At 42.3% G+C, this 20,686-nt stretch overlaps 1 protein-coding gene across 1 annotated transcript; it reads right to left on the bottom strand.

Moving 5' to 3' along the window:
- Positions 1-5,967: 5,967 nt before the first annotated feature.
- Positions 5,968-18,903, bottom strand: Gpr83 (G protein-coupled receptor 83). Its single transcript, XM_020183397.2, has 4 exons — positions 17,903-18,903; positions 13,479-13,604; positions 11,144-11,277; positions 5,968-9,181 (listed from the first exon to the last, which is right to left on the bottom strand). Exons 1-4 carry the CDS (start codon positions 18,329-18,331, stop codon positions 8,563-8,565), a joined length of 1,308 nt encoding a protein of 435 aa, XP_020038986.2. The 5' UTR covers positions 18,332-18,903; the 3' UTR covers positions 5,968-8,562.
- Positions 18,904-20,686: the final 1,783 nt, after the last annotated feature.

Here is a 20,686-nt window from a genome sequence, read left to right as displayed (position 1 = left end):
TTCACTGCTTACTGAAAGGTTCTAGAATTAATGACACCCTAGAAGCAAAGGGCATACTTACCCAGATACTGATTTCTAAAACTATTTTCCAATAAAAGGAGCCTTTGGGAAACAGTTGATTCTAGGATGAAGGAGGGAAATATAAAGGATGATCCTAGAGCATATCAAATTCCAACACATAAGAAAGTACTAAAAAAACAAGAACACCCCCCCCAAAATAGCAAACCTGCCTAGATGGGAACATGTCAAATGGATACAAGAACCAGATAAAAGTCACAAGTGAAACAAAATAAGTTATAACCCAAGCATAAAATAAATATCCATGAATCTATATTGATACAAATAAATGACTGAAGAAATAAATAAGGGAGGAGAGGCAAATCTTCTGTGCAGCAGAATTCCAAATAATTTATGTAACTACTTTACCTTCAAGGAGGTGGAGTGTGTTAATACCATCCTCCCAAGGAATATAGTATAGAAAAGGGAAAAGGGATAAAAAACCTCAGAGTGGAAAATCTGAGGAACAGTGCCTCAGCCAGATGATCAAGTATTAATAATATGAGTGGGGATAATTCATGTTCATAGGAAGTACCTTCAATATGACGTGACAAGAATAGCACTTTGCTTCCATGATCTTTCTGCCCAAAATATATAACCTTATATGACCATGAGAAGCATGACACAAATCCCAGCTGAGGGACTTCCTTCAAAACACCTGAAGAATGCTCCTTAACACTGTCAAGATCATCCAAAACAAGGAGAGTCTGAGAAACTACCAGTCTCAAGGAACCTAAGGAGAAATAAAGACTAATTGAGATGTGGTATTGTGATAGGATCCTGGGACAGAAAAGCACCATTAAAACTGAAATATGCATAAAGTATGGATTTTAGTTCTGAGGAATGTATCATTATTGGATCACTAATTGTGACAAATACACCATACCTGTACTCTCTGTACTATCTTCACAAGTTTTCTGTAAATCTAAAACTGTTTAAAAAGATAAAAGTTTATTTTTAAAGCCATAAAGCCTGTGCAAGCTTTCATCTAGGATAGGAGAAGATTATATGAAGAATAAATTTTAAAATTATGATGGAGTGAAAAACTAAAGTTTGATTAAATCACAAGACAGTTCACTTAGAGTTCAGTGGCCCTAAATGTTAACTCATTCTTTGGGACACATGAAGTAAATCTATAGAAAATGAGTCCTGCCAAATATGAGTCATAGGCAAATACTACAAAACACAGAAATCTGCTCTCATGAAAGAGATTGAGCAGGCACAACAAACAGGAAAATTTGTAGCCAAGGAATGACAAACATGAGCTCCATCTCTGAGGGACTAAGACATAGAATGAATAAACTGTTAAAGGGATAAAGGGAGAAATATTGTCTATAACACAAGGAGAGGAAGGAGATAAATGAGTAGACATATTTCAGAACAAAATATATGGCTGTATGACGAAGATGAGAAAATAGTCATTGATAACTTTAAAAATGTAATAGTGGACTAGGTTCAGCTAGAGAGAGAAGTAATGAAATGAAACTCCTTGCTATAATTAATATATGCTATAAAATGTTAGAAAAGGATCTTTAGAAGTTATACAGGATGTAACACAGAGACATAAGGAGATGAAAAGTATCAAAGGCAAATTAAGAGTCAAAGAAGATCTATTACATTCTGAAAATGACAAGAGCTACAGCGTGACAGGCAAAAAGTTTCAGACCCTTTTGGAGTTAGTGATCTGTGTGTAACTTGTGTTCTGACACAGAACACACAGAAAATTAGGTCAAAGTGCTCTTCTAGTTAATACTGAGGTGGAGGCCTCTGGCTCACTTGTGACAGCTATGGCAGATTCTACTATCCTAAGTGTTGAATGATGGCCAATTTGGTTTTCTTTTAGCACAGTCCCAGAGAATAATTGGGCACTTTTCTTGTCTCTACTGTTCTGCTTGTATGGCATCCAAATTTCTTTTCCTTGCGATTCTGAAAATCTTATAATATCCTATAATAAATTGCTTTTAGTTTCAAACTAGTTATAATGGTGTTAGTCAGCTTTTGTTTGCTGTGACAAAGTATCTGAGAAAAACAAGTTACGAAGGAAAGATTTGATTCATGATTTTAGTCTGTTGTTGCTTGGCTCTGTTGTTTCTGAGTGTGTGGGGAGGCAGAGCATCATGGCAGAGAGGACATAGTAGAGCAGAGCTACTCACCTCATGGCAGCTAGGAAGCAGAGAGTGATAGCAAAGGAAAAAGACAAGATATGTCCTTCAAGGGAATGCCCCCAGTGACCTACTTCCTCCTTCTAGGCTGTACCTCCTATTGTTTCTGCCACTTCTCAATAGTCCATTCAGCTGTGAATGCATACATGAATTAATCCAATCACCTCTGAACATGACTGCATAGGGAACCAGGCCTAAAACATATGAGTCTTTGGGTGACTTCCTATCCAAACTACAACAAATGGATACTGTTTTCTACAAATAAAAAAAAAAAAAGAACACTGATTAACAAAGAATTTGTTTCACAAATGGTGGCAAGCTAAAGACTTCCAAAAAATGGAAGTAGCTATCTTCTTTCATATGGTTTGAAGGCAATGAGAATCCAGTTAGTATTATGGGATGAGGCACAGGCGTTCCATAGTGTGTAGTGACTAAGCAGTCAGTCACTGTTTTATATCCCCACTACCTGTGTGGACTTGTGGAAGTGAAGTGATAAAGGGAATGTGGGCTTGTGTCTCACTCAGTGTGGTCCATGAATTTATTCTGTGGTTAGTTCATGAGTTACTAAGTGTAGAGTTGAAACACCTAGCAACTGGCAAAATCTACACATGAGAAATAGTTACAGTAGTGTCAAGTGGAAGCCCTTGGAGCTCCTCCTCCTATGAAAATAATGAACCAAAAGCATCATCACATCCTTGGAGAAATCACAGAGACTGGTGTCAACATTAAGTACTTGAAAGATGCAGGGCATCAGAAAAGCATCCAGCTTCTCTGCAGAAGACAATGGAGCAATGCCAACAGACAGAATATTGGCCCTCTCCAAAGATGTTCATATCCCAATGCCTAGAACCTGTATGTTCAGACAAAGGAGAATGAAATTTGCAAATGGATTTTTGTTTTGGTAGTACTGCGGTTTGAACTCAGGCCTTGCATTTGCTAGACAGGTGTTCTACCACTTGAATCATGCTGCCAGCCCTTGCAGATGGATTTAAGGTTGCCAGCTGACTAAGAGCATCCATGGTTACCCAAGTAAGTCCAATGAAAACATAAAGTTGTGATTAGTGAGCAGGGAGGGTAGGGACAAAATGTCAGAGGAAATGTGACAATTGAAGAAGCTTAGAGGCAAATCTGCTAGCTTTGAAGCTGGAGGAAGGAGGCGAACAGTCAAGGAATAGGTGTGTATCAGGGTGGGGGGGGTCTCTAGAAGTTATAAAGGCTAGGAAACAAGTCCTTCCCAGAACCAACATATAGAAATGAAGCCCTTCTGTGTCAGACTTCTGATCTACCAATGAAACTATAAGATAAGCAATTTTTGTTGTTTAAGCCATTAAGACTGGTAATTTGTTATGACAGAAACATAAAACTTACACAAATGCCTTCAAAATTATGAGATAAAATGATTTTCAACCCATTATTCTACATTCAGGCATACTATTGATTAAGCATGAGTTTAAGTTAAACACATTTTCAGACAGATAAGGTGTCAAAAGAAATGAGTTCCTGTGTTCATTTTCTCAGGAATCTGCTGGAAAATGTTGTCTTCCAAAATAGGAGAATAAACCAAAAAAGAATAATAGAGGACTCTAGGAAACTGAGCTAGATCTAATCCTGGAGAGGATATCAGGAAGTCCTAGAACAGGTGATTACAGTAGTAGAGAGCAAGTGTCCCATGGCAAAGCCACCCAGACAAATAGGAGGTCTGAGGGAGCGTGACATGAGGGCCTGTAGAACACTTGATGCATGCACTAATGTCACACAAAGGGATTTTAACTATTTTGAAAATAGTGGAAGAATTAGTCACAGTGATATGGAAAACTAAGCCAAGAAACAGAGGAAAGTTTCAACTCTAGAAAAACAAGGTAGTTATAAAAAGGAAAAATAATTGTCATATCCTGGTTGTCCTAGCAGTGAACTCTATTTGTATGTTTTAAAGATACAGATGTAGAAATAACCTGATTGGAAAGGTACAAGGAAGAAAAGCAAAGGCCTGAACCTCTGGGTCTCCATTTTCATTGATTTACTGATTGGTTGGCTGGTTTATAGAACACAGGGGCACAGGACTAGATCAATTATAATCCTTGGTTTCTAGCACACTAGTTTATGTTAACATGTATGACCTGTTTTTAGCTATGTGGTTAGTTATCTGATTATTTTAAATATGTAATATAATAAGAACCCATGAGCCCACTGTCCAAAACAAATGCTCAAATCTGGATGATTATCTATTTCCAACTCCGTGGCTCCTATTCTACCCTTGCACCAACCTGTACTCCTTCTTCCCTATCTGCTATAGTCAATATCCTGAATCTTGTCTTCATGATTCCTTTGACTTCATGTTTAAACTGAACATAATAAACTTATAATAAGTCTGAAAACAGGGACCCTGCTGAACTAGAAATAAGAGTAGAGGAGGAGCTGTCAAAATCATATACTTTGCTCCCACGAGGCAGCAAATAGATTATTTTCTGCAAGAAAGGCTATAATGCATCAGGAAGGAACACAGGGTTTTCTCATTAAATATCACTATTTTTTTGCTTTTTCAAAATGTACCCAGCAAAATATGTATTTCTTATTTTCCATTTCCCTAACAACTCATTGAAATGAAAGAGAATTGGCATAAAATGGATGTTCAGAGATGCTGAAGGAAGATGCTATGGAGCCACAGTACTAGGAGGCTGGCAGTGTGAGTCTGCTGTCTTCAGGCCACACGCTATGACAGGCATGCTCTCCCAGTGGATGCTCCAAGATCCCCAGTGTTCTTAGATTCCTCCCTGGCCTCAGACATCCTGGAAGGGTGCCCATCGCCAGAGAGGTCCTAGTGGCATGTCACAACAAGCTTGGGAGCTGAATTCTGACTGTGCTAGTGGTGCCCTGGCAACCTGCCAGGGTCTAACAGGCACCGATAATGTGGGAATCACTTCTGAGCTTGTTTGGTACAATTAGAACTAGGACAGAGCTCACAAGGCAGCCATGCCAACCTGCCTGTGGCTTCATTGACCACTCAGCACCAGCCCTTGGAGATCACATACTCAAACGTTTCCCAAAACATGTAACTCAAGCACTAGTTTTTAGGATGGTTAGTAGATTTAACCTAAAAAAGTATCTTTCAATTAAGAAAATTTGCAGAACTCGGATTTTTTAAAAAAGCAAGATTCTTTTCTACACATGTTCACAGAACTTAATGTCCAAGAGGGTCACTTTTTTGATGTGTGGTCTTTAGCAAGTTATCTAAAAAGCCTCGGCTTCCTCATCCACAATATAAAAACAATAATGCCAATCTGGAGGATTGCTGTGAGGCTGAGTAAGTACTGAACATAGAACATGTCCATGAATCTTAGTTCTCTTTTCTTTCTCCTATGCTTTTCATTTTTGTTTCAAATTTTCTTCTATGAGCTGGAGGCATAGCTCAAGTGGTAGAACACCTGCCTTGCATGCACAAAACCTGGGTTCAAACCCCAGCAGCGCCTCCCATATTTTTTTCTCATAAGTTCAACTGATCACCCCTACTTACCACTGTGTGTGAAATTGTTTAAAACTAATATTAAAAGATGCTCTGGATGGAATCAGGGTAATTATGTATGTGGTGGAGGCCCAGCTTTCCTGGCAGGGTGTGGCAGAAATCACACTCAACACAGGGAAGGCAGCACCTGCCACACTGAAAGTGGGAGACTGGCTCTCAAGGATCAGTGGCAGCTTCGCCTTCTCCTGAATCACCAAGGGACAGATGGAGCTCAGGGTTCAGTCATATAGTGTAGATGCATCAGAATCAAAGAGAGGACTTGGCAGCTAACTCAGTGGAAGCAGCTGTGAACAAGGAGTCAGAGGCTGTTCTCAACTGGTTGTTACCCTCTCAGTGCTTGAATTTCCCCAGCTGAAATTCTGGGCTTTAGGTAGATAATCTCCATGCTTTCTTCATGTATTCTATGTCAGTCCTCATTTTAAAGGTTACCAACTGTGATATAGTCATCAGTCCATCAGGCAAGTCCAAACACACACACACACAAACTTTATTGAGACTAGATCAATGTACAATAAAGCACTCTTCACAGCATGATGAAAAAACTCAAGTTTTACAAATTTCACAATTACAAGTCACATTTTGCTCTGAGGCACAGAGGAGACCCAGAGGAAGGGACATAAAGGTGATAACAGCAGACCTAGACCTAAGGGTTTTCTCTGTGACTCAGCAGTATTTCTAAACACCTCAGACAGGTGTGAATAAGATTTCTCCATAAGTCCCAGGGAAGGTCACACTTTCTGTATTCTTGCTGCCTGTCCTCTGGTTCATACAATTGCTATGGCAGCATTAAGATAAAACTAATAGCTACTTCTTCACATTACAAAGATGATAAGAGCAGACACATGAGCCATTTAGGCTAAAAAATTCATTAGGAGATTCCTTTGGACTTAGAACTTTTCTGCCCCCATGAAAGTCTTTTTCTTTTCTTGGTACTAGGGTTTGAACTCAGGGCTTCACACTTGCTAGGCATGCTTTCAGCCCTTTTTGCTTTAGTTATTTTTAGGATTTATGCCTGGGCACCCTACACCATAATCCTCCTATTTATACCTTCTGCATAGCTGGGGTGATAGGCATGTACTACTAAATCCTGCTATTAGTTGAGATGGGGGTCTTGTGAGCTTTTTGCCGGGACTGGTCTCAAACTGCAGTCCTCCCAGTCTCTGTCTGTTGAATAGCTGGGATAATAAGAATGAGTCACTGCATCTGACATAAAAGTATTTTTTAAAATTTGCTGTTTAGTAAATAATTTTTTTAAATTTTGTATCTTGAAATTTTTCCCACATCCTTATAAATAGATCAGTATAAATAACTTCCACAGACTATTAATGGGAAGCAGATGATGCAACCAAGTTCTGTTTCAATTTACAGCCAAGCAATCTAAGTGAACTTAGACAAGTCCCTTCTCCCCCAAACCTCAGTTTCCCACTTAGCTCCATATGTATGGGTTGCTTCCAGGACCTTTCTGGGGCTAGAAGGAGACCTACATCCAGCATGACACTGGGTGACACTGTGAATTAGTAAGGACCAGATGGAAGATGATGAAAATGTTCAATCTCTGGCATGAGATTTCTCTGGCAAGTGGGCTCTTAAGGAATAAGGTTTCTCTGATGATCCTATAAGTTTCTGGAATTGATATGTGAATTGTAAAGGTGATGCTGACAGTGAATCTTCCTTCAGGAATTGGCGTGAAAAAATTTCATTATACAGACAACACAGAGAAATGGCCTGTCTAGAGAGCTTGGGTGGATGAGATGTCTAAGCACAATTATTTCCAACATGTTGGAAAGTAAGCTCTCTCATTTCCTGTGAAAGCAGAACAATGGCTCATTCCCTCTTGTTTCTGTGTGACTGCATGAAAGAAGGAAATATACCTCCTGGCTGTCTTGTCCTCTGGCTCATTATGATGGCTGCCATCCAAAGAAAGGGACCTGAGCAAGGCCCTGCCTACCACTGACTACAAGATAGAGCTAGTCCTGTCAGCTTGGTGATAATCTTCACTGTGAGCTCCTTTCTAGCCTCTTTTTCAGTTTTTGGTGGGCACTATTCTTTGAAGAGGGGCTGAGAAGTACACTGATATACCCCTTTCTTGCCAATCATTATAATCTAAATGAAAAAGTATGGTTCAGAATTTTAAAAACACACATACATTAAACACACAAAGGAAAAAGTTGCAAATAAATGCACAGCATGTTAACAGAAGCTATCACAAATTGATGGGAGTAATTTAAATTTTCTTTCTTTGTGCTTTTCTAAATTTTTTTGAGGTGGTAATGATAATTGCTTTTTGTTTTAAGGAACCTTAATTGGTTCTTTCTTGTCATGTACAGGGCCAGGCCACTGAAGACTTATTCATCTTGGTCCAATGACTTCAGAAGGTGAGGCATGAAAACTCAGAGTCTGTTCTGATATGTTGACATTTCACTGACTAGTGAACCTACTTCCAGCAGGACCTTGTGCATCTGGGTCAGCCATACCCAAAGTATGACTCAGGTCTAGTGTGAGTTAATAGGAAGGACAGCTGTTTAACAGTTATAGGCAGTTGACTGATTTAGCCACCTTTAGAGCTGAGGTTGTCTTTAATTCTTTTGCTGGGGATTCAGGGTGATATACCTCACAGAATTTTCTATGTGGGAATTTATAAACAGATGCCTCATTGGTAGGGTTGTCTTCTGGTTTGCACGTAAAATGGGGCTAGGAAGTTGGAAGTTTCTTAGGAACTCAACAGTCCTACTGCTTTTGCAGGAACTAATTTCCAGCACTGTGAAGATCAGATTGTGTGTGAGGAAAGATCTGTCCCTTTGCCTCTTCCCAACCTCCCCTAATTCATTGCCATAATGGTTCCACAGATGACAAGTCTGTCTTCCCAGACTGGAGCTGGGAGGAGGGCAAGAGGTTATTGGCTAGCAGAGTTCTCCGACCATTGCTCTTCTCTGTCCAAGCCACCCTGAGGGAAAGGACTGGGGAGGGCAGCCTCTCTTCCTGACGCTTGGGCAGCCTTTGGCACATGTTCAGTAATGCCTTTAGTTCAACCCTGAAGTTCTCATTTAGCCAGCAATAAATGAAGGGGTTGTAGCAGGTGCTACTCATGGCAAACCAGTGGAAGACAAAGTAGACAGCATTATTAGTGTGAATGACCTTGCTGGACAGAAGGAGGACATAGCAGTTGAGGGGGAACCAGCAGAGGGCAAAGAGAACCACCACAAGCATCAGCATCTTGATGGTCTTCTTCTTCTTGCGTCTTAGGGCAAGGTACTGCTCTGTGGTCACATCACCAATTGTGTTGCATAACCACAGCTTCTTGGCCACACGGGTATAGGCCACAGAAATGATGAAGAGGGGGAGGATATAAAGCAGGATGAAGGTGGCCAGGTCCAGGTACTTCCAAAAGAGGTCAGCTGGCTCAGGGAAGTCTGGCAGGCATAAAGAACGCACAATGTTCTCACTGGGGGCAGGAAAGAGGGAGAGAGAAAGAGGAGGGAAAGGAGGAAATACGAGTGTGGAAAGGTTTCATCCCAAGAGTTTTGGACCCTCCCTCCCCTGGGCTCTAGGCCTATCTGTCTGATACAGCACTTTTGACACTGTAGTCTAATTATCTGATCACCTTTTTCCATGAGGCTGGGAGTTCTGCTAAGAAAGACACCTAAACCTCTGCATGTCCTCTTAACCTCATTTTGTTCATAGCCCATAGTAGAGACCCAGTAGATTCTTGAATGAATGAGTAAATGAAATGGTAGTGGGCTGGTAGAGTGGCTCAGATGGTAGAGTGCCTGCCTAGCAAGCATGAGGCCCTGAGCTCAAACTCCAGTACCACGCAAAAAAAAAAAAAAAAAAAAGAAACAGTAGTGTTCCTGCTCTGAAAACTAGCTCTTTTTTGAGGAAATCTTGGAATTTTTCATTGTTCTAAGGTCTCATTGCAAAGAGGAACTAAGAAATGATTTTTACATAAAGCCTGCATTAGTGAACATAACTTTAGCACTCATATAGAATGTCCCTGGTTCTTTTCACCTTTTTTCAGGTATGTCCATATGGCTTGTTCTTGGTATAAGTGCTGCTGGCCATCATGGACAAAAGAAAGAGAAAACTTCCTTTGCATCTGTTAGAAAATAAATTGGTCCTTACACGATGTGAAGGCAGATGGAATCTGTGGAGGAGCCTTTTAAAATCAGTAGAAATTAGCCTTTGGGGCCTGCTTCTGTCACAAGAGTGAATGCAAGTATGTCTTTTGGGGCACAGCAGATGGTGATGGCAGCAGATACTGCTACTGCACCACCTCGATCCCCAGGTCCCTCTTTATGAGGCAGAATACCAGGTCCCAGCTCCTGCCTGCTAAGCAAGAAACAGCTGGCACCTTGTGCCTAGGAGTACCCTAGGGACAATGGCACCTGTTCAGGCAGAGTCATCAAGAACAGAAATGGTTGGGAGTTTCTATTTTCCCCAGGAAGCCTAGAACCAATAACTGAAGGAGGAATGTGAAAGCCTGGCTCTCTGGGCCCAGGGGGGCAAACTCTGGTGACCAGATTGCTCCAGAGTCCCCATGGCACATAAGTTTTTTTCCCTAAAATCGTACCCTGCTTGGTCTCTCCCCATCTCCATCCTGTCTCTCCAGTCCCTCACTCATCATTCCTAGGAGTGCTGACTTACTAAACCACTTACATGTGTACTTTCTTTCATCTCAGGACCTGTTTCTGCAAAATGTTGAACATCACTCTAAGCTCATTTATTCATTTATTCAGTGAATATGGTGGAGGACTTGTAACTTAGAGATAGTAAGCTAGGGAGTAGGATCACCAAGGTATCAAATCAGAAACAAACCAGCTCTTCCTAAACTTATAGCTAGTAGGAAGATCAGTTTTAATAAACTAGTTTAACATTTTTTAAATCTGATTGGTTAAAAAAAAAAGAAATTCTCATTTGGTGAGAACATATGACAAAAAAACCAGAATGTAGGTGGGGGAGGTAGAGAATCCCATTCTACCCCAGACGCATACAGGCATGTATGTTTTGTCTCTAAGTTGTGTAAGAATTTGAACCTGGCTCATTTTAAACAAGGAGGTATGGATTCCCATCTCAGTCTGTGTGAACATATGCCCCTTGGTGGCAGAAGCTGGAAACTAGTACCACGTCCTTGCAGACAAACTGTAAAAAAAGAAGGAAGCTAAAGTTGTTGAGAAACAAAATGGGGAGAGGGGAGGAATTCAGAGAATACATGTGGATCAGGGGACAACAGGATGGAATAGAGGCAAGGAGAATGGTTCAGTGAGGCAGGTAGTTTCTTCTAACCTTGAGTGTTGTGGAACCAGACAGGGCTCCAATTCCCCTTTGCTGTGTTCCCAGTCTATTTGGGAGAAGGCAGGGATGGGGCAAACTCCTTGAACCCTAGGCTGCTCCTACTAATGCATCTCACCTGTACTTGAAGGTAAACAATTTTTGGCAGATAGCATGTGGGAGTGAAAAAAATGTAGCCATAATCCAGATCACAGCAATGTAGATGACACCTTTTGTGATGGAGATCCGGGGTTTTAATGGATGCATAATGACCTGGAAAACAAGCAAAGGGTATAACACTAGCTGAAAAACTTTGAAGCAAATGAGATTCCAAATAATACAGCTCATATTCTCATTCATTGTTGAGCTCCTGAATCACAGTAGGCAGCTGGGGATGGGGGCGGGGCAGGGAGAAGCCATGCTCTATTCACAGCCCACTTGCAGGGAGTGGGAAGAGGATTCATCTGGAATCTCAGGACCCTTGGCAGCTCAAATATCTCTTGCTACAGCGAGCCTACCAGGGAAGGTAGCTCCCACAGCAAAGCTGGCAGAGGGACAAACCCATCCTTGATTCCTACTTCCTCAAAATCTGACTTTCTACAATTCTAGCGCCCTTAAGTTGTGAAGAGTTAGGTGATGGTCTGAGGCTGAGCAAACTCTCATTGCTTATCATGAAAGCTGTGTTGACACTATTGGGGGCTCACAACACTATTTATGAAAGCTGTTACTAAAATTGCAATGGATCATCCAGCTTTCATGAGCGTATAACAAAGCCAGTGTGATAGACTTCTCACTCATATTTATCTTGGAACTGCTACTGTATGGCAATCAATTCTTCTAAAAGTTTTAAATAAAGACTTGGACATTTAAAAACACCCTCATTTTAAGATGAGAATCATTATCTCTTGAAAAAAGGTACTTGAGGATGAGTCCAGCTGTTGCTATCTCAGGATACCATCCCAGAACATATAGGGCATTCTGGCTGTGTCCTCAGGTGTGTTGTTTTCTCCCAATTATTTCAAGGTTTTATGAGAGGGTGTGATAAGCTTCAGAAGCTTTTCTGTCCCTTGTACCCTTATGTTTAGGTTGCTGAAGGGAGTGGTAGCCTAGGCAGAGGCCCTAAATACTACCCAGGGATTCTGTTGGCTTTGGGTGGGTCCTCCAGATTTAAGCATATGTCATAGCAATGTGGTCACCATGGGCAAAGACTTAACCTCTTTTTCCTCAGACCCACTCTCAGCCCATGGGTCAACTACCAATTCGCAGTGTTAAATGGGTTAAACATGGGCCAAGTAAAGGTAACCCACAACTCTTACTGAATTAGGGGAGATTAAGAAAAGGAAGGAAATAGTTGTATGCAAACTTTTCACACTTAACCCAAACATTCCTGCAAGAGTTCACTTTTACAAAATTATGGTATTACAGAGACAAACAGATTTCAGAGTTTGGCCAGTCCAATTCCTTGCCAGATGTATAAATCTTTTAAAAATGTCCCTATCAAGTTGTCAACAACACTTTGCTTAGCTGTATCTGGTGGCATGAAATTCATTACCTCCTAGGCAGCTTTGTTTATCTTTGGACATTTTCATTAGAAATTCATTCCTCACATTGAATCTGCTTCTTCGATGCCCCTTATCCTTTGGTCCTTATTGTACCTCTTGCCAATTCTTAGGATAAAACCCATCTCTCTTTGTCCTACTAGCCTTAACAATACTGGCCTGGTAGGACCCTTTGAATCTTTTCAGAGCAGGTGCCTTAGTGATCAGAACTTGAGTTTGGAGCCAGTCAGAACTCAGTTCTCCTTCTAGCTTCACAATTCATATCATCATCTTGGGAAAGCTACGTATGGACTTCTCCAAGCCCCTGTTCCTTGATTCAGCATAGTCTCAGCAGACAACACATGCCTATTGAGTTAGCATGTGTGAGACACATGGCCTAGAGCCATTCCCTTCCAGAAAGGACATGTTAGGGTCCTCTTTGGATTCCTGCCTCCACATCTACCCATGTGCTTCTGATGGGGGCATCACCCATGTGTTCACCCTAGGTGGTACCATGTACCACTCTGACACTCTTGCCATCTGGACATCTTGGCTTGTTTTCCTCCTCAACAGTCTGGGTCAGTGAAGGTCCATGTCCTATTCTAGAGCCTTATTTCTGACCTGCAATTATTTGCAGATTTTTTTTTCATCTGTGATTTTTCCCTGTTTGCTGTTCTATGCCCCAAAGCAAGTTCATAAATTTCTGAGACAGAAAATGCCAGTGGTGAGTCTTAATTGGAAAAAAAATCAGGAATAACTTTTTGCAACAGTAATAACTTTAGGACAAAGGGTTTAATACCTCTAATTTCTGTGAACATAGGAAGACAACATTCATTGGACACTGGGCTCAAACACTGTCTTAAGAATTTTCCCAAGGACTCTAGAAAGGCAAAGCCATAGAGGGAAGGACAGAATGTTGGGGGTAGGTAACCTCACCTGGTGGCGGTCCACAGCAATGGCTGTCAGTGTCAATGCTGAGACATGCAGGGAGCAGTACTGGGCAAAGCGGCTGACATGACACATGCCCTTCCCAAACACCCATGTACTATTCACAAAGCGGACCTGGAAACAAACAAATAGAGGTCAGGACCTTGACTGTGACCCCCACCCCCACTGCTCAGTGGTCTCTGAGGAGCAGAACATGGAGGGTTTCTCAGTTCTACCAGGTCCTCCCTTATTTCCATCTATGATGTCAACTCATGGGCCACATTTGATCTTCTGCAGCACAGCTCATTCTCATTCAATTATTGAACTCTGATAGTGTTTCTAGGATATTAGGTGTCAGAAGAGCTTGAGAAGGACATGGATTTTGGAGTTAGACTTCCCACCTCTAGTAATTTATTTTTGTGCAACCTTGGCAATGTATGTAACCTCTCTGAACCTCAGCTTCCTCATTTGCAAAATGGCTTCAAAATCTTACCTTTATAGGCTTAGTATAAAGTCTATAAAGGGTAGAATAAAATGGCAAATTTCTAGAAAGCTATTATTAAAAAATAAGTAGTAGGTATATTTATATGTACTAATAAAATTCATTCTTAGCCCAACAGAATTTGGTGTAGTAGGAAAACACATCTGAATAGTCACAATACAGGTTATTGTGTGTGTGTGGTGCTGGGCATCAAATCCAGGGCCTTGTGTATGATAGGAAGCACTGTACCATTAAGATGTATTCATAGCCCCCAGTGCTAGAAATTTTGCCTAAGCTGGTCTTACAATTCAACTCATTATGGGAAGGAGGGATTGAAGAGGTATGGTTTGGGGTGGGGAAAGATGAAACCTCAGGAGTAGGCCTACTTCTACTTCATTTAGGGCTGTTTGATCACTCAATTAGTGCTTGAGCAGCTACTGTGAGTAATATTTCATGTCCAGGAGAGACTGAACATTGATTCTGACCATGGAGCTTCCAATCTGGTCAGAGAAGAGCTCAAATAACTTGAATGCAAGATAGAAAGTAGACAATGTTTTATAGAGACAAATGGGAGGGCAATGGAGCCACCAGGTGGGCAAAGAAAGAGAGTAGTTATAGAGACAGAAACAGAGGGATTTAGCCCAACAGAAAGAGTACTCTCTGTACTAAGAGATTTATAGCAGAGTTTTTGCCACCTTCTGCTGTCACTTTGGGCAAGGCACTTGGGTCCTCTGAGCCTCACTTTCCTCATCTGTAAAATGGCTTAACTGTTTCCCCATGGTTATTATGAAAGTCAAAGAAGATAGACAACACATGTAGAATAGATAAACCTTGCTTCATACATAGCAAGTATGTGAACCTATAATTTGCCATTATGACAACATAGGAGACATATGAGATGAGGAAGGACTTGCACATACAGATATCAGAACAAAAGACATTCACACTCAACCAGAAATCCCAAAGCTGGTTTGGGGAATGAGGATGAGTTGATTTGGCTGACATACATACAGGAGAGTTGGGACAAGACTGGCCAAATCATGACAAAAGGACAGCGGGCCATAGGCATTACTCTTCCATGCAGAAGGGAAAAAGCCATTTGAGCAGTCTAACATTACAGATCTAGAAATCTTCAGCTACTCCTGCTTATCACCCTTGTACTCAGTAAGTGATAAATACAAGCCTCTAAACGGTTTTCAAATCTGCTCCCTTATTCAATCCCAAGGCCGTGGCCCTGTTACAGCCTCTTCAAAGCTTTTTCTGTTCTCCAGGCTTGACCTCTTATAATTTAGCCTGCACACTTCTGCCAATATGTTTCTTAACCAAAAACCAGACCATTGCCTGCTAAGAATCATCATGGCACTTTGGACACAGTCAGATGCCTATTAGTATCCAAGTCCATCAAACCTGTCCCCAGATTCCCTTTCTGGCCTACCTTGGTCTTTCTACCCTCTACTCCCACCCTTCTGCTGTGCCTTTTGAATCTGCTGCTCTGGCTACACTGAGTCCCTCAATGTTCCCTTGACACACAGTGAACTTTGATGCTTCCTTGTCTTTGTTCTCTCTGGTCCTTCGGTCAGCACTGAGCATTCATCTTGACCTCAGAGATTCCTACTCATCTAGGTCACATTAAAATGTCATGTCCTTTGCAAAGTTTTCTTTGAGGACTCCAGCAGGTCAGAATGACTCTCCTCCTCTACATGCTGTGTATGTCTCTACTATAGGAAGCATAAACAATTATTTGCTTTGCCTAGGTCAGAGCTGGGCTTTATGCTGACTATAGAGCATGAAGTGGATGGGAAGGGAGGTCATAGTGGAAGGATATTGTCACTAATCAGCTGAGGGCAGGATGACCTAACTCCCTATGCTGTGCAGGCTAAGAAGTTAGAAGACCCTTCCCACAAAGTTGCTGTCACTGGTTGCCAGCACTTTGGAAGCTCTAATAAAGGTGTGGATTGGGGGAATCCATTGGTCAGGTTCAAGGCCAAGTTATTTCTGAAGGGAGTGCTGGATCTTTTGGACCTTGACATCCTCTCTTAAAGGGGATCCTCTGAGGTTCTCAGTAGTTGCTGGCCTTGGGTCCATGGCTTCCTCATCCACTCATGTCTGCAAACTGACTCTGGGGAGCAGCACCAAGGGCATGCCCTGGGGTCTCCCAACTCTCATCCTAGGTGGGGCTGGGGGTCATGGCAAAAGTGGTAGAGTGCCTGCCTAGCAAGGGCAAGGTCCTGAGTTCAAACCCCAGTACCACCAAAAAAAAAAAAAAACCCAGAAATCCCATCCTAGGTGGTTCAGCTCCATCCCAGCATTTTCCATTCTTAGCTCAGAAACCAAGAAGTCAAAGAGAGTCAGAGTGCTTTGTTTTACATCAAGGAAGCAGAGGGGGTGTTATTTGGAAACCACTGCATCCTTGATTAGTGCCCAGAGGATCCTGGATCCTAGGTTAGATGTAGGATGGAAGGAGAATAGGACAAGTTCATGGTTTGAAGCAGTGGGAGGGGAACATGGTTTAAGAGTGTCCCCTATTCCCACAGGTGGCTTAATGGACAGACTACAGGACTTGAGTTAGGGTAACTTTTATCATGCCTCTTCCAGGTAGCCTTGGACAGGGTTGAACTTCTCTGTGCCTTAGCTTCCTAATCTACAAAATGTCAGTGATGTTCTCATAAGAAAGAACAAGAGAGTGTACAAGTGCTTTGAAGATGATAGATTTTGAAGATTATACACACAGATGAATGGACTTGCAGGGTTTCATCCTCTTTTAGTTGTTTCTCATTTCTGTTTGTGTGTATGTATGTGTGTATGTGTGCTGAGAGAAAAGAGAGAGAGAGAGACAGAGAATGAGAACAGAGAAGGATGAACAGTGAACACATGAACAAATTCTGCTTTGGTAATAACTTAAATAACAATAGTTACTCTATAAATTGAGACAAATATAATTCATGCTATAGAAAACTGCTGTACAACTGTCATTATGATTGCTAAGTCGCAGCCCTTACAGTTCTGAACCTTCTGAACCATCCATGAGAACCAGACTCCTAGATAACAGAGGGACAGAAATGGCACCACCAATACTGAGCAGCCAGGGTTTGGGGGAAAAAAACTGCCCATGTGCAAATGCCCCAGGCCTGTCCAGCTCTGGGGCCCAAATCTACCTTATCCTCATTTCTTCCCCAACAGAGACTTTGTACATAACCTTATTGTCAAGTCACAAAAAGGAATGCAATTCAAATAACTAGACTAGGAAAATGTACTTAAGGCTCCATTGACAAATAGTGATTGTTTATTTCATTTGTAGCACAAAACAGCATCCTAAGGGGGAGGTGACCTAACAATGTCTGCCAACATTTCAACGGGTTGATTTATTGCTTGATAATAAAAAATGCCCGATATAATGAGTTTAAATGGAAAATGGTCAATCATTTACAGAAAGCTGGAGACACTCAAATCATTGACCCAATGCCACCAACTGTAGAAAATAATGGAATAGATAGAAGGGAGGGAGGGGATGAGGAAGAAAATGTGAGAGAAAGAGAGATGGAGTGAAAGAATGAGAGGGAAGAAGAGGAGAGACAAAAATAAAACCACAGAGACACTGACAAGAAGAAAAGAAAGATGGGGGAGGGGCAGAGAGAGAGAGAGAGAGAGGACATGAGAGAGGACTTGAAAGAGGCAGAGACCATAGAAAGACTGAAAATCAGAGAGGAGAGAGGGTTGAGACATCTTAGATGAGTGACAAGAGAAAACAGACTAAAAGATTAAGACAGGAAGACAGAGGCAGAGGTGACTGAAATGAGGAGGAAGAGCAGGAGTGGGGAAGATGGGAAGACAGGGAGAGCCAGACAGTGATTGATAGAAGGAGAGAGGACTAAGGGATGAAATAAGCAGAGATGAGAGATGAGAGATGAGAGATGAGAAAGGCACAGGGAGTCAGCCTGGCCAGGATCCTTACCAAAGTGAAAGGGGTGTTGAGCAGTGTGATCATTATGTCTGCGACAGCCAGATTAACAATGAAGAGGCTGGTGGCTGAGTGCATCCGCTGGTTCTTGAAGATGACATGACAAACCAGGACATTGCCAAAGAGCGAGAAGATGATGATGAAGGAGTAAGCTACGACAAGCAGAGCTTTCACCGTGGGGTTCTGAGACTCGGCCCCATAGCGCCTCCTGCCCACAAAGTTCTGCCAGTCGGAGAAGGTGTAGTTATTCCAGGCGAAGTGCGAGACATTGGGCATGGTCAGGGCCACATCCAAGCTCTGCTCGTCACCCCAGCCCTCAGGTCGCTCGGTGGTTCTCACCAAGGGGAGGAGGAAGAGCAGCAAGAAGAGAGGGATCATTTTTTCCGGAACTACTCCTTCCCTGGGAACTCGAGGCCCGGACATCCCCTCCAGACTCGGTGCCCGCTGTGGGGAGCAAAGCGCGCCCGCTTGGGCGCGGAGGGACCGCCCCGCGCCTAGCGCCGCCTCGCAGCGGTGTTCAGCCAGCTCCAGCCCTCGGTTCGCAGGCACACTCGTTTCAGCACTTTTTATGTCTGTTTCCACCAGGCTGTTAGCGAGCGCCTCTGCCTATTGGGCTCTTGCGGCGGGTGAGGCGCTCTGGCTCTGACAAGCCTAGTTCCTCCAAGAGTGCTTGGCGCGCGAGCTGCTGTCTCCACACCCAGCCCACTCCCACTCAGCATAAAACTCCCCCGGCGCTGTAAGGACTCCTCCTCTACCACTTGACTTCTGCTTAGCCTCTGATAAAGAAATCAGGCAGGCAGGTGGAAGCAGCCCATGGGGACGAGATGGGATTATGTGGGGTAATACAGAAAGCCTGAGTCTGTCTGGGTCTCCTTAACAAATGGATAAATTCTATTTGTTTCAGTCTGAATTGTAGCCTTGGTACAGTTTCAATATTGAGGTGGATCACTGAGTTCTGGTGGATCTGGAGAGTTTCTCCAAGCTTCCTGATTTTAGACATGCTGGAGGGCTAATATATCAATGGCTTATTATTTCTTTGGCAGCCGCCAGGAATGCAATGTGAGGAGCTTTGTTTTCCAGGGAAACTCTTCAGAACAGTTCTGATGGATGGAAGGAGTAAATCAAATAATATGTGGGGGAATCTTGGGTAACTGAGTTTTCTGCCATGGAAATTTTGGAAGCTAACTTGTAAGGTATATTGTGACCCATGCTGTATTTCAGACTTCCACCTACGTTTTTGCTTCCACCCTTAAATCTTTCTTAGTCACCCCTCCTCTGCCACCCGCTGCTTGACTCTGCAGTTAAGACCAGGAATTTGAACTCAGAGTCTAATGCCAGTTTTGCCACTTCTTAGCTGTGAGATTTTGTGCAAGTTATTTAACCTTTGGCATTGGTTAATGGCTTTCCTTTTCCTATATGTGACATTTTCAGAGATCCCTATATAGATCATGGGGAGTCCATGAATGGACATCTGCATCCTGGAGAGACAGAGAACTCAGTAGATTCTCAGTCAAAGAAGCTAGAAGTCTGAGAATACTAGGAATCAATGAGGCTGGAAGCTTGCACTGGAAAGTGGAAGGCCTGGAAACTCCTTAGCGTTGCTGGTGTGAGTCCACAATGAGAGACTGAAGAAGTCAGGTTTGGTAGCCCACACCTGTAATTCCAGTTACTTGGGAGGAAGAGATAGGAGGATTGTGGTTCAAGGCCAGCTCAGGAAAAAGTTAGTAACACCCTATCTCAAAGAGCAAGCTGTGTGTGGTGGTGAAATTCTTGTAATCCCAGTTATGTGGGAAAAGGAGGTAGAGGATTGTGGTCATGCAAGACCCTACCTGAAAAATAACTAAAAGCCAAAAGGGTTAGGGGGCGCAGCTCAAGTGATGAAGTGCTTTCCTAGTAAGCAAAGCACTAAGTTCAAACCCCACATTTGTCAAAGAAAAAAAAAAAGAAGAAAGGAAAGAAGAAAGAATAAAGAAAGAAAGAAAGAGAAAAAAAGAAGCTGAAGGAGCTGGAATCTGATGTCTACCTGCAATAGACAGATTCTCTTAAAGGGAAGACTGGAGCTTGTACTCACTGGCTGGACTTCTCTTTCACCACTTTTATTCCATTTGGGCTCCCAGCCTTTTGGGTGGTGCTGCCAACCTTCAGGGTGGGTCAGTCCTTCATTCTGTTGTTCTCCCACATGTTAATCTTCTGGAAATACCTTCTCAACACACCTAGAACTGTGCTTTACTAATCTCCTAGGCATCTCTCAATCCAGTCAAACTGACAACCAAGATGAACCATCACATGTGACATTATATTTGAATTACAAAGGAACCAAATAGGACTGAAATACTGATGAAGATAGGCTCAAATGCAGTAATTATGCTTCCCAAGGTCTAGCATGCTGGGGTCATAGAGTAAAAAGGGATATTTGGGATAAGAAAAAAGAAGCATACCCAAGCTCCAACTTAATAGTTTATGGACCCAAATTAAATTGTCCAATGCTTGACCTTACTTTACACTTTTACATGAAAATTTATAAATGCTGACTTGGGTCTGGAGCCAACTCATATCAACCCATTTAACTTATTATGTACCCTTAGTTATACCACAGATGGCTAAAGTTTCCAGTGTGCTATCCTCCATGATATCCTTGAGTCAAATGTCCTACTTGGTAACCCCACCTCTACTGGTTTCATCACTCATCAGTGATTCAGATCACTCACCACCTCTGTCAGATTCTCCAGACCAGTATTACATATTCACTGTTGACAGGACATCTTCATCTGGAATACT

Source organism: Castor canadensis, chromosome 1, assembly GCF_047511655.1.
Source record: "Castor canadensis chromosome 1, mCasCan1.hap1v2, whole genome shotgun sequence".
Taxonomy (NCBI): Eukaryota; Metazoa; Chordata; class Mammalia; order Rodentia; family Castoridae; genus Castor; species Castor canadensis.
This window is presented reverse-complemented; position numbering and strand designations above follow the sequence as displayed.

What these genes read in the sequence shown, in the direction of transcription:
- Gpr83 (XM_020183397.2), bottom strand. Translation starts at nt 18,331, where the DNA reads ATGTCCGGGCCTCGAGTTCCCAGGGAAGGAGTAGTTCCGGAAAAAATG. An exon ending in TTGCTGTGGACCGCCACCAG is followed by an intron (nt 11,278 to 13,478) that starts GTGAGGTTACCT and finishes CTTGTTTTCCAG; the next exon opens with GTCATTATGCATCCATTAAA. An exon ending in TTGTTTACCTTCAAGTACAG is followed by an intron (nt 9,182 to 11,143) that starts GTGAGATGCATT and finishes TCCTGCCCCCAG; the next exon opens with TGAGAACATTGTGCGTTCTT.